The 15,356-nt window shown below is 32.0% G+C and overlaps 1 protein-coding gene across 1 annotated transcript in view; it reads left to right on the top strand.

The window, feature by feature from the left end:
• The window catches only part of LOC147069981 (uncharacterized), a 284,640-nt gene extending 270,627 nt beyond the window's left edge, over positions 1–14,013 (top strand). Inside the window, exons 4-5 of the mRNA XM_085949631.1 lie at positions 12,431–12,545; positions 13,722–14,013. Of these exons, the coding sequence (XP_085805757.1) occupies positions 12,431–12,545; positions 13,722–13,895 (289 nt within the window). The 3' untranslated portion in view covers positions 13,896–14,013. The remainder of the gene's footprint in view (positions 1–12,430; positions 12,546–13,721) is intronic.
• The last annotated feature ends 1,343 nt before the right edge of the window (positions 14,014–15,356 follow it).

Genomic DNA, 15,356 nt, shown 5'->3' with positions numbered 1-15,356 from the left:
TCAGTTCAATAAATACAAATGAGTATGACTGACGAAGCTTAGTGAAATAAAAAAGTGTGCACAATTTTGTAGTATCGCCCAAAATATATCGAAACTCTTATGTTTTGATTTTCGCAGGGTTTAATTGAATTTTAAAAACTAACCAACACCATCTGAAATTTGTATTCCTAGTTCAATGAAAAAAAAAAAGTATGACTGACGAATTTTAGTGTGCACTATTTTATGTCGTCAGAACTTAAGAGCCTATCTCCACCTCTCGTCACTGATTTATATATATACATATATATATATCGGTAGCGAAGGGTGGAGGTAAGCTGTTAAGATCCGCCATAAATAGTGCACAATGAACTTTGTTAGTCATATGCCTTTGTTTTTATTGAAATAAGACTACAATTGACCAATAGTGTTGGTTAATTTTTAAAATTCAACTATACCCTGCGAAAACCAAGCCATAATAGATAATAGTAAAAAAAATACTCGTCTATCTATAAAACATCTAAAATTATGCAATTAAATCATACATAACTTTGGATATTTTATAGATAGAATAATATTTGTTATCTATTGTAGTTTGGTTTAGGCGGGGCTTCGTGAATTTAAAAAAATGAACCCACAATATGTTTAATATGTATTCTTAATCCAACGAAAACAAATAAGAATGAATGAAAAAGTGTGTACAATTTTGTCGTGTCACCCAAATTATACCAAAAGTATTATGGTTTGGTTCAGGTAGGGTTTAATTGTTTTTTTTTAACTAACCAACACCATCTGTAAATTGTAGTTTTAGTTCAATAAAAACAAATGCGTGTGACTAACAAAGTTCAGTGTGCACTATTTATGGCGGATCTTAACAGCTTACCTCCACCCTTCGCTACTGATATATTTATATATAGCTACGTAAGATATCAAACTAGAGAAATGCGTAATATTCTTTGAAATTGTGAAATAATAATCTGAGTGTGGCGTTTGATCTATCGCCATGAATCTGAAAGTGAGACGTGAATTGGTTGCGAAATTTTCAATATTCTAAATAAGCACCAATGACAGCTGAAGAATCTGTTCAGGATATCATTTTGAATTTCGCGATAAGTCATTGGCGCTCATTTCCGAACACGCTGTCAAAACTGTTCCCAAATAGCTGCAATATTGCACTAAAATCTGTGTCTAAATGAATCATATAGATATATTTTTTTCTTTATTTGGAAGCAATTGAGCTCTTCTCTGAATGGAAGGCTATTCTGCTTTACAATGGTTTACAAAAGTATACATACACTTTTTTAACTACAGACATAAATAGTTACATTATTAATAATACAGAATTACATTTTTGTTACACTATACATTTACGTTACATTTTTGGAGAAATTCATGTAAAATTTTCATAACTGAAATATTTGGTTTTGCCAGGAATGAATTAATCGTGAAAGGAGGGTATAACCTGCATTTTCCCAATTTATTCATTAACACCTCTCTCTCTCCTGGTCATAGGCATCACATTGCCAGACAATGTGGTTAAGATCTTTCTAAGTGGGATGCCCACACTGATACTGAGAGCTATCTACCACTTTAATTTTATACAATGATTCGTTGAGACTGTAATACCCTGTCCTGCTTCTAGCTATTGTCACTATTACATCTCGCTTTATTTTACAATGTTTACTAAACCAAATTTTAGGAGATCTACTATAATAGTTTTGATAGTAGTGTGTTCCCTTTTCTTTCCCAAGATTTTCTAAATATTTACCCTTATTTTCGCTCATTGTTTGTTTAAACTGGGCTTTAAAATCTGTGTATGGAATTCTTAATATAGATAATTTTAATCACTCATAATATTATAATATATTTGGCTAAGATTTGATAGTATATTTTATTTACCATCTTCAAAAGATTCAACGTTTACCAAGAAGGTAATTAATTCATTATCTAATGAAACGTGTTCATTTATCGCGTGGTATTATCATAAAATATACTATATACATAATTTGAAAACACCTCTAATATACTCGTATTATACCTCGACGCTCGACGTAACTTGAATCTCTAACCACTAGATTTGCGCCAACGTCCTTTACCAATCAAACCACAGGTTTCATACTTAATTAACGCTTATCATAATGCGTTAATGTCGGCTATCGGTCTTTGTGAGACGACCGGATCACTCCAAATTTTAGTTATAACGTACATGCGCTTGCTAATATTTTTTCAAAATCTGATGTTTTTTCAAATTATGTATATTCAATATAAAGAATGTTACAATCTTAAATCCTGTGAATTATTCGTTGAATAAAATAAACAGTTTATTAGATTAATCATAATGATCGAGAGAAAATGTTTTGTTTCGTTGCATCTTTTAAATTAAGTTGCTTCAAAATTTACCACTCTTTATAACCGGATGACTGTATTTCTGAATGTACGTATTTTTAACATTTGTGTCGCTAAATTTCAAAATCAGCTAAGTACATAATAGATGAATAGGAGAAAAACAGCTTTTTGTTTGCTCAAATACATAGTCACAAGGGTAAAAGTTTATATTATTTCGGGTATAGAATATTGAAAATTAATAAATTCCATATTTTGATAATGCAGAAATGTTAGAAAGCAGTAGTTCTTCAGCAATTCACAAAAAAGTCAAAAATACCTAAAGGTGGACTTGGCTGATTTTGAAATGTAGCGACACAGTTGTCCCTTTCCCACGCTACAAAAGCAAAAGTATTAAAAAATCAACAGGAGAAACTATCGACGTTAGTCAGTTAATTGTTAGTTAGTTAATTGTTATTCAAAGAGTGGAGTTATTAAAATTGCCTAAGTCTTCTAACTACCTACTAAAAATAAATTTCGTACTGGATTTCTTATTCTTATATTATTATTTTAAAAGCATTCAGCGTACGATATTATGTCTTAAATATATAGAAATTGTAATTCATGTAATTGACAACCTTTCTTGAAAACATTGCGCCAGACTTCGACTTGTGCTTGCAGAACAGTAGAGTTGTCAAAATAATTTTATATTACCTATTAAATAAAATGGAATCTAGAATCTGTGAAAATTTTATTGATTTTGGTTTCGTAGTTTTTAAGTTATAAAACGGACAGACAGACAAACCAGTTTTATTAATAATCGAACCCTCCCCCTCAATAATGGATCTATGTTACATTTTGTCAGTTTTTAACTAAATATGCAACAATGATCTACATCACATTGCCTCTGTTTTGGCATATTTATTTTTTTGATCTAGCAACATTAAGTCACTTGTTTTTGATCTGTTATGTTGGCCTCCCTACAACAATGGTCTATGCATCCGTCAAAGTGGAGGATGATACGAGAGTTTTTGTTAACCTGCGGTGCAAAAAGAAAATTGGAAGAGGAATAAAAATAAGCGATTAGGAATTCAGGAGAGGCCTTTTAATTATAAATAATTTCTTCTCAACAAAATAGTTTTATTTGATTATCTCAAAATGCCCAAATGTAACATAGATCATTATTGAGAGGGAGGTTTTAATTAGCATTCATAATTAGTTTTCGTAATTTGTATCCCATATTTACGGAAATACATCATACAATCTTGTAAACCGCAAAAGTAGTGTAGTAAATAATGCTACTTATAGATTTTATTGACACGAGAAAAAACCCTGACGTTTAATTATGTGATTCTGAAATAAAAATTTTCAACCAGCATTGTGGACGACCTAGCAAAATATCCTAAATAGTTTGCGAGATTTTTGAAGTACTACAAACCCAATCTCGAACTATATTAAATAATTAATTCTCGAATGTTGATAAATAACAACATCTAGCAATTATTATTATTATGTTTGTGAAATTCTGTGGAAAGATATTTCAGTCGTTGGTGGGTTGAAATGTATTACAAAAAAAATAAAGGCTAAGCGATCGAACAAGACCAAGATAGTACCTCTGCATACCCTAAGGATATAGTAAAATACAAACTTACATACAATTGTAAGCGTTTAGCATGTATTACATGTAGATAGTTCTATTGCCTCAACAACCACTAGAATTTACATGACTGAAATGTTCAAGCATTTGCCAAAAATGGTTTTATAAACAATAAATTACTTATCCACCCTTTTTCAATTCGCCTACGTAATTAATCAAGTCATTTAATAATATAAAAAATCATTGAATTTTAGTTGCGGGGTCACTAACTACTCCTAAACTTTAATTGGCAGTTAGTGCTATAACAAATAAGCGACGCAGGCAAGGTTTTATTTAAAATAAGCGTTTGTACCTACACCTAGTTTTACTTAGTATTTGTGTATTTTACAACGTTTTTCTTAGTTCGTATTCTTATATGTCCGGTACAAATCTTTCAATCGATTTTTAACTAACTTTCCGACTAGCTAGACATTTGAAACTTTTAGAATATATCAGAACACGATGCCAATGCATTTTTTTAATACTTTTAGCCATCTTTAAGTAGAATTGATTTCATTTTCAGTTAATTCTGTTTTGTATAAAAAGTTATTTCGAAAGAAATCCGTAAAAGGTAAAACTATTATTGGTTGCTAAGTTGGTCCTAGCAACTAAATTATTAATATAAACGTGCGTTACTATGGAAATCAATATGACTATGACTACTATTTCAGTATTATTTCTATCAAGTACAATTTTTTTGATCGTTTAAGCTAGTCAAGTCAAGTTTATATGATTCAACAGAAAATTTAAAAAGTTGTATATAAAAAGTTCTTTTTATCTTTAATTATTTACTGCTAAAATTAGCTCAAACAAAAACTCTGTATGTATTTTGTTACATAGTTCTCTTGTCTATACTGTCAAGGTTTTATATTTTCTGATTGTGCGTTTACTTGGTTATATTACATTAGGCATTGTTATATAAAATCATTTTTAGAAATTATTGTCATCTGGCAGTAGGTTTTTTCATTATCCTCTTTTTACATTGCACCATAAATGTGACCATGGGAGAATTGACCATAACCCATCATAACTTCATTGTAAAATTGTAGATACTATCGGTCAACAATTGTAAAATAGCTGAGAAACACTTTTCTAAAGCCTGCCATTTGGGAGTCTCAAATTTCCGGACAAACTTTTTATTTTATATTATAAATGAGACATACCTAATTGATGAATATATGTTTTTTTAACTTTGTCTAAATTGATTTCACAGTAGTTTAACAGTAACCACAGGTGGCTTCATAAATGGTTGCATTTGGAAACCACTGCAGCAGATGCGCTTCCTGTTATTCAATGGATGCATTTCCTGCCCGAAGAGTGATGGCCATGTTACCCTGATCGACGTTCAACTTCTCCGCTGACAAATTACCTCTCGCGATGCCATTATTCGCTCACTTACCTTTACCTGTGTAACATATTACCTACGTGTATTTCTACAGGTAGTTACTACGTTACGCAATAATCAATAGGCACATAATAATAATTCAGTGTAATTGGTTTTTACATTGCTATGTTATTATGCCTCCGCAACAATAATAATAAAACACATGTTTTTACGACATTTTACGTCAATTTAAAAAAAAAATACTCACAAAAAATATATTTATAATCTACCTCTGTACGAATATGTATTTTTAATAATTTGTGATTATGCTTGTCACTCTTTTTAATGTATACAATGTGCCAATACATTGAATATTTAATTTTCTCAAGGTATAGGTATTTCTGTGATTCTAATTGATTTAAGTTTTATAGTACATATTCCATTTGAGTCGTTTTAAATCGTTGCAAGAATAATTTCATTTAACGGCCCACGTGCTCGTCGTAGGTCAAATTGAGTTTTTATTGTATTTTCAAACCATGATCCTGGACACTCCTTAAACGTTGTAGATAATCTATTTATATAATTTTAAAGACTTATTATCCTTTATAGTTATTTTAAACATTTTATGATTTATTTATTTTATTATAAAGCAATCATTATTCATAAGATGTTTATCACACTTGAATGGTCAAAGACATTGCTTATAATTAGTATCTTTAGAATCATCTTCAAATGTGTTAATCTTGCCGATTTTTGAATAATAAAATGCCTAATTCTTGTCAAATTTGGGATCACAGAGATTATCAATATAATTTTTTATCGTGAATATTTTACAAAAATTATCTCGTAATAAATTATACGAATGGTTTTATAAATGCGTCTAAAAATTAATAAATGTAAAAAATCTTAACACCACTGCACAGTTATGTACCGAAATATGACTATATTCTAAAACATTAGAGCGAGAGGTTTAAAAGAATTAAGTTTTATGTAATAAAAATACTTTATGCAGTCATCAAATGTTTAAAATAACTAAAAAGGATAATAAGGCTTCAAAATTATATAAATAGATTATCTACAACGTTTAAGGAGTGTCCAGGATCATGGTTTGAAAATACAATAAAAACTCAATTTTGACCTTCGACGAGCATGTCCCCCCTTAAGCAAAAAATCATTCATTTACAGTGGGTCTATTCTATACTTATCGACCGCTAAAATGATAAAGTGATAGATATTATCAAACTTAGGGTAGGTTTGTATCAAAGTATTAGCACGTATTGTAACAATTACAATAAGCTGGTTGTATTGTTGCAATAAGTGCTATATTTTAACAGCAGCAAGAGAGGCGCTGTTAAAATGTAACGCTTATTGCAACAATTATATCCAACGTATTGTAATTGTTACAATAAGTGCTAATACTTTGATACAAACCTATCCTAAGTTTGATAATATCTATCACTTTAGCGGTCGACAAGTACAGAATAGACCCACTGATCATAATATGAAACAACAAAAGCAGGGTGCTGGAAATTGAACGAATGTGCATCAGTGACCAAATTGATTGAATTGAATTCAAAGTTAAATAATAAATATGCGATTGTTTATTCTACGTAACTGTTCTGCCCAAATCCTTAATTTATCTGAAAGCATTTAAATCAACCATGCATGAAACCATCGCAGATCATTTTCAACCATTTGTCTGACCTGCGACTGAAAGACTGCTTTCGGCCGCTATCTAGGGTAGGAAAGTATCCAAGTATTAGCACTTATTGTAACACTTACAATAAGTTAGTTGTAATTGCTACAATAAGTGCTATGTTTTAACAGCACATCTCTTGGCTGTGATAAATTTTAGAGTGAGATAGACAGTTTTGACAGTTCAAACGGCTAACTTATTGTAATTGTTACAATACGTGTTAATATTTCGATACTCTCCTACCCTAGTTATCTGCCGTAAAGGCCGAAAGCAGGTGTATAGAAATAGATGCGCTGGTCATCGTCCACACTGAACATCCAGATTCAATTATACGTTCAAATAAAGGCACATTTCCCACTATAGTCAGGCTATGACACAAAACTGTAAACTTTGATGGCAGTGCTAATAGTTGCTCATACTTCGAATACAATATATAAAATCCGTTTGTAGAACATGGTGATTGTTGCATATTGAAATAAATGGTAAAGTCCTACACATGGCCCCCATAGGGGGGGCTGACAGGGCTCTAGCCTGGGGGCCCGGGCTCAGGATAGGCCCGGCGAGGCCAGTCGACCAGATAAGTGAGATAAACACACAACACAAATTTGCTTTAACAGTAAAAAAAAAAGTCTATTTTTATATGGTGCTATTTTTCTTCAATAGTAGTATTATTAAATACTTAAAATTATATGGTTGTACGATAAAAATTCTAATTGTGTATCGCCACTCGACAACTCCCTAATTCAAATGTACGTATTAAAATATACAACAAAAATACGAAATATAGACACATTAATTTTATCTCATACACCATTTGAAAAACGCTACTGTAGAGCATCACACTGCCTTTATCCTTAGAGATAGGTAGGGGGGCCGCCAAAGATCCTAGCATGAGGGCCCAGTTCAGGATGTGAGGGCCATGGTCGTACATCTAACAGACGGTCAAAAATGGAACAACGAACTACTAAGTATATCGGCTATTTTCAAAATGTGTTTTCCGCTGTATTCCTCATAACTGAACTGTACCGATTCCACAAAAATTAATGTTTTATTTTTCCCCTGGCTGTTCTGTTTTGTCACTGTTCTGTTATGTCATTTTCTGTCTTGTCATGTTCTGTTTTGTCCAGTTACCATAGCAGTGGCGAAGGGTGACTTTTGGAAAGAGGTAGGCTGTGGAGATCTGATATAAAGAGCACACTTGTCAGGTATACTTACTTACGAGAATAGTACGATATTTACTACTAATGAATAGGTACATACTAGTAAATGACAACGACACACTAATTCAATGAAACTTCAAAAACTCATTGACGACATAAAAATGAGCGATGTGTTTAAATTACGTATTTTTCAAAACATGTATACCCATCAAAAATCATTAGATAAAATTTATTTTTATTTATAAAAACAATCTATACTTACTTATTTATTAATATTCGATTAAACGCCGTTGAAATTATTTTTTTAATTATCTAATTATCAATTATTTTGGACAAAGTGCGCAGTCGTGACAACATTATTATGCGCAAATGTTTTAGGCTCTGCGATAGGAGCTTACCTTATTTCGTAAAAATCAGCAGACTTGCTGCGGTTACGAGACGTAAAGTCCATACGAAAAAAATTCAGAAATATTTCACACAAAATCGGAGATTTATTTACGTCGAGACGTTGCAGTTGTTTTGTAAACTGTGTAATACTGTAATACATTCATACATATACGACATCTCTCGTTGGCAAAATAAATTATTTTTATATAACATAAAATAATGAAGTGATTAAGTATATAAATATGTCAATATGCAATTAAAAAATATTTTTCTTAAGAAGGTAGGCTTTAAATAATCGCCTAGTATGGAGTCTTCGCCACTGGTATATAGAATGTTACATTCTCAAATATTGTGTCGTATTCGTTGAATAAAAAAAGAAATGATTTATTGATGATTATTATGTTGATATTTATTATTATTGATCTTTGATTACCGCCATATTAGAAAAACCTTTTTATTACTTGCCTGCGGAATGAAGGTCACTAAGTGTTTACGCGTTACGTGGTGTGGAGGCTTCCATCCAAAAATAATCGACGTCATTTTATGATTGCCAGGCGCCATTTGTCATCGATCATCCGCAAAAAAGGCGGCCGTCATACTCAAGTGACGTGTGATTATAACATGCCAAAATCAGAAAAAACGGCTTATCTCACCCGTAAGACTGCGCCCCATGAAAAATCAAAGATCGAAGATTTAGATACGAGTACATTGATTTCGTAGGTATACAAAACATGTTTAAAATTCTAAAAAACGAAGGATGTGTTATTATTATTATAATTAGATTTTTTTTTCATTCAATACTGAATACGTTTTTATAGCAGCAGGGTTCATCAACATTTTCTTCATGGAGATTACAATGCAACACTTGAAAATCTCCAAGACCACCTACCTACATACCAATGATGAACTATGATAACCCTGATAACTATCTTAGAAATAGAGAATATCAGTTGTTTATTCTCCCAAGGTGCAGAACCAACCTGCTACTGGTAATGGCAATTGGGAGGGCGATAACTATGTTCAACGAAATTTCTTCGGCTGTTGATATATTCCACCTACGTGAGGATGAGTATAGGTGGACGTTGTTTTATAAATTCTTAAAATAGGTCCTGCTTAACTCGTCCGGTGTACTTCCTTGTACCTATCTAATTTATATTTTTTGTATGTACACATTTTACTTTTTAATAACTTACTATATAATATGTATATTTTGATTTATCTCTTTTTTATGTAATACTGTTTTATATATCTTTCTTTCGTCTTAAACTTATAATTTGTAATGTCCACAATATGTTAAAAAATAAATAAATTGAATTGAATTACATTAAATTGAATACCAGTGGCGAAGGGTGGAGGTAGTCTGTTAAAATCCGACATAAAGAGTGTACACCAAGCTTTGTCAGTCATAATATCTATTAATTATTTTTATTGAGCCAAGACTACAGTGTGTAGATAGTGTTTGTTTTAGTTTTTAAAATTCAATCAAACCCTGCCTAATCCAAACCATAGTAGATAATAGTAAAAAAAACATTACTTTATCTAAAAAATATCTAAAATTATGCCATTCAAACTTACTTAATTTGAGATATTTTATAGATAGAAGAATGTGTTGTGTCGATTATGGCTTGGTTAGGCAGGGCTTAAGGCCATGCATTAGTTGAGGCACGGTCTAAAAAGATCGTCGCTAGGCGATGCGCGGATTGCGGGTGGCGGGTGAAAATGACGCCTGTCAAACGAAATATTAATTGTCATATAAATCCAACATACGTCCATTTTATGTTCTGTTTATTGTTATATTAGTAACAATAATAATATATTCATTGACATGTTTTCTTTTTAAAGTAAATGGGTAACGTTTTTAGTCATCTTTACACGATTTTAGAATTAATTGACCCGTCGCCATCACGCAGCAAAGTGACGTGTTCAAGGGTCAACATTCTCTCAGTGAATGGCAGCGAGTCCAAAATTTCGTCGCGCGTACAGTTGAAAATTATTTGGCGTTTCACTGATGCATCACCTTAATGAATTTAAAAAAACTTACCAACAATACCTGTAGTATGTCTTCTTAATTCAACAAAAACAAATAAGTATGACTAAAAAATTGTGCACAATTTTTGTCGGATCGCCCATAGCATACCTAAACTATTTTGGTTTGGTTTTGACGGGGTTTAACTGGATTTTAAAAACTAACCCGCACCATCTGCGAATTGTATTCTTCGAACAAATAAATAAATATAACTGACAAAGTTTAATGTGCACTATTTATGTCGAATCTTAACAGCCTACCTCCACCCCTCGCCACTGGAAAATATACAGTTGGCCGGCCGCTCAGTACTTTTTTTGGCAATCGAATGAATCAGATGAAAAAGTTTGAAAACCACTGGTCTACAGTATTATTTTACTGACGATGTCAATGATTTTTTCTTTGTATGTAGATTTGTCAATGTAATAAAAAATATATTATCGCAACGTATGACATACATCGTACGAGTTTTGTTAACAAAAAACTCAGGTGTGATCAGATCATAGGTTGGAGATTATAACAAAAACGTTGTTATTCGTGCGTAAGCAATAATCATATTTAAATCACTATACAGTAGATGGTATCATCATCTATTCATTGCTGGATGAAACCCTTTATTTATGGCTAGGTTTTTAATGTAGATTTTTACAACGTTTTTATTAGGTCGTATTCTTATTTTTCCGGTGGTTGTTTATCCGGTACAAATCTTGCAATCGTTTTTTAACTAACTTCCCGACTAGCTAGACATTTGAAACTTAGAATATATCAGAACACGATGCCAATGCATTTTTTAATACTTTTAGCCATCTTTAAGTAGAATTGAATCCATTTTCAGTTAATTCTGTCTTGTATGAAAAGTTATTTCGGAAGAAATCCGTAATCCAATCCACTATTATTGATTGCTAGGGGTCTGGGGTCCTATAGCAACTAAATTATTAATATATACTTGCGTTATTATGAAAATCAATATGAATGTCAAAATGACATTTCAGCATTATTTCTATCAATTACAAATTTTTTTGATCGTTTAAGCTAGTCAAGTCAAGTTTATATGATTCAACAGAAAATTTAAAAACGTTGTATGTATATAAAAGTTCTTTTTATCTTGTATTTTTATTATAAGTAATTAAAGTGTAAAATTAAAAGAAAAAAAATTAAAATCTTTATAATTAAGCTTGGCTATATATACTATCAATTCATCGATCCAGCAGCCTCTAGGTCTACCTTGCGGACGTTTTGTACCTCTTGGATACCACTGGATGACTAAATTTGTACAACGATTGTCTCTTCTTCGAGCTATGTGTCCAGCCAATCTCCATTTGAGGCTTTTAACGAACTCTATCACATCGCGATTCTTCGGAATTACGTGGCAACGCAACGCATTGGACCGAGAGAAGTGGAATTAGCTTGAAGCCTTTATCCAGCAGTGCATGATGATGATATATATAATATGAATATTTAGTCTCTATTCATAGAGAAAATATTTCCATCAACATCGTTCCGTTTATTATATAACACTAGAAAAAATACCAGGTGGCAGTGCGACCTGTCAATTTCCTGGATGTAAAGTTCTTTATACCTTTTCATCAATCTGTCAGCAATTAATTGTATTGTCTTAACACTTTCTATATACACCGGAATGCTAATACTGGACTGCAAGTATCCGTCCAACTATTATGAGGGTATAATTGATTTTCTTTCACGACCCAATTAAAATAAACGATTCATTTCTTTTCACAATAGTTTTTTTTTAAATTTCTTAATTCGCGTTTTCATCCCATTTAAGACGTTTTCTCTTTGTCTCGCTCTCTCATACGTATTTACATATTATTATGTTTTCTCACATGCGTCACAAATAAATCAAGACAATATAGGCTAATTATATTATTACTTGTCTATGTTACAGTTCATTCCAAGAGTACATGGGTTGTTCAGAACGTGTGGTTCTCGAGCGGTGCGGAGAGGAATCAGCTGCATTTACCAGAGAATTCCTTCATGGGATGGGTGACTCACTTATACAGGTATTTAATAATAAAAAAAAACATATCCCGTCATAACCATTCTGGCGGATGCCCTAATAATTAAATTGTCATCTTCTGTTCACTATAGGAGCATAATATGCCAACATATACCGCAATCCCTCTAACTTTACGTCACAGGAATATTTCCATGTTTCTAAATAGGTAGCTTATTTATCTTTCACAGAAGTAGCTCCAGATATGGTCAAAGATCACAATGGAAGAACCTGATTTTTGAATTATTTATTTTAACTGTGTAGTAACCATTTCAATTGAAAATTTTTTGGAGTGCTCGAAAAAATAGCCGATATATCGTTTACTGCACTTATTCATTAGAAGTCATCACTTACTTAAAATACACATAAAAAAGATGGCATGATTTTTGTAAAATACTAAATACCGAAAAAGAATAAAATATATTTTTTAAACTGCTGCCATTCTGGTATCCATCTTGGATATCTTGTTCTATGGACTTCCAATAACGTTTTAGAGCCTTTTTTGCATAATTATTCATCAGGCCCAAAACACATAATTTGACACCCAACTAGCATAATATATTAAAATAATTACTTAACTATTTTTTTAGTCAACGAATAATTCACAAGATTTAAGAATGTAACATTATTTTATTAAACATACATAATTTGAAAACACTTCTGATAAATATATAACCACCAGAAAAAAATCTTTAAAAAAAACCAGCAAGATTCCAACCTGCGCCCCTCAGGAAACGCGCCCATGTACACTGACTACTATGTTATAGGTATCTTTTTAATTTCGACAAATTCGACTAATAGTTTTTACAATACTCATCGTCCCAACGATTCAGTGAACATTCGCCCTTTAGGTATTTCTATATTTCTTTAGTTGTACTTTGTCCAGTGAATATAATATTATTCGAGTGGTATAACTGCTCATCATCACTTTGAAGGCTTGACGCATTGTATTATATCCGCCATGTTTATTTATTTCCTTACCCTTTTATGTTTTTGGACAATGCGAAGTATACCCAACATACCACGTTTCACACTCATACATTAGTACTATTAAAACACTATAGTTAAGTGTTCTTTACAATGTACATAATATTATATACAACAGTATTTCTAATACCTACTATAAAACTATATGAGACTTCATTGGGAATAGTGATAATCGTTTTCTTCTTCTTTTTTACAGTCGCACTGCGTCGATTATCCCGAAGGAGGCGCCGAATGCTCAGAGAGAATGATGGGACTGAACAAGTCGTCCATTTTACGAACATCAACGGCGGCCATTTTGATTCCGGTGATTTTGGCGCTCTCCGCCATCTTGGAAAATACGGCATCATGGTATCGCTTCAGTAGAAATTAAATTTTAATTAATTTAGTCGTAGAAAATCAATTCTGTTGTATAATATAATATAATAAATGGTATAATAAATGTGTTTAACTAAATGTATTATGCAGATTCAATTCACAATCATATTATGCCATTAACTATTTTTTTATTATTAAAAACTATTAGCTACGCTTTTGCGCAATTTATTTTGAAATGATTTTAACGGCCCACATGCTTAGCGTACGTCGAAATGGAGCTTTTATGCTATTTTCAAAGCATGATCCTGGATATTTCTTAAACGTTGTAGACAGTGGCGGCTCTAGCATCTTTTAGTAAGTGGGGTCAGATGGCGTGAAATATCTAATAAGTACCTACCTAATCAATATTAATCAAAGCGTAAAAAACATATCTTTTGTAGCTATTACTTCATCTTCATATGCCTCCTGCGTTCGAAAGAATCTTATTGCTACAAGAAAAACAAAATAGTCTTTTCAAGGATACACTCGCCGTCAACCATGTTTTTTGGTAAACTGTTCGGAGTTAAATACTTTTTTTGTTTTGATTAGTTCATACACAATAACTAAATCTGTTGGTGACTGGTTGGTGAGGTCCTAATCGTTTCACTTCTAGTTTGTCTTCAAATGTCAATGTACTGAACTTATATTTCAATAAATGAACCACCTCATTCATCATAATACCTAATATTATTTATCAAAATTATTTTACTAACGTGAAATTCAACTATCCACAACTAGTACATTACAATAATTAATATTTAGGTAATACAAATTAACATTGATTTAATTAACTGAAATAGCACATACCTACCCTTTGTTATTATCATTCAAGATAATATTATAAATTATTATAGTATGTATTAACAAATATATTTTAAAACTTAAGGAGATAGATAACATATTTGATCACTTACTGGCAAACTCACTAATAAACTAAACCGGTGGGTCATGGGATATGAATTTACAGCCGACCGACAAGATAACTCCTTAATATTATTATAAACTCATACTTATGCAAGACCAGGTATTTACTACAGTGTCCCCGGTCCAGCATCGGTACATGTGGGTAAAATGTGCATAGCACGTGCAAAACGGCCTACAGACGTACGCGTTGTTCAGCTTTCTTATGAATTTTGAGAATCATAACTGGCAATCGCATATAGCATCTCATTATATAAACATTGCTTTGATTTTAAAGGGGGCACCGAATTTCGACCCCAGAAGTACCGTTGTATTGTACTATGTAGGTAGAGCCAAAACTCACATAGAGCATTTGGGATGGGCCAAGAAACAAGAATCAAGGAAGGGCAAACAGTACAAATAAAATATATACTTAATTAATTTATACAAAATTCTATAGTCAATATTCTTTGAATATTGACTATAGAATGATGAGGGGACCAGGGTCTGTCCCCTAGGTACCCTAAGGAATAGCCGCCCCTGGTTGTAGATAATCTATTTACATAATTTTGAAGCC

The sequence above is a fragment of the Rhyacophila brunnea genome, unplaced genomic scaffold (genome assembly GCF_057557595.1).
Source record: "Rhyacophila brunnea isolate RB1 unplaced genomic scaffold, BYU_Rbru_1.0 scaffold_22, whole genome shotgun sequence".
Taxonomy (NCBI): domain Eukaryota; kingdom Metazoa; phylum Arthropoda; class Insecta; order Trichoptera; family Rhyacophilidae; genus Rhyacophila; species Rhyacophila brunnea.
The sequence above is the reverse complement of the archived record's forward strand: the minus strand, read 5'-3'. Positions and strand labels throughout refer to the sequence as shown.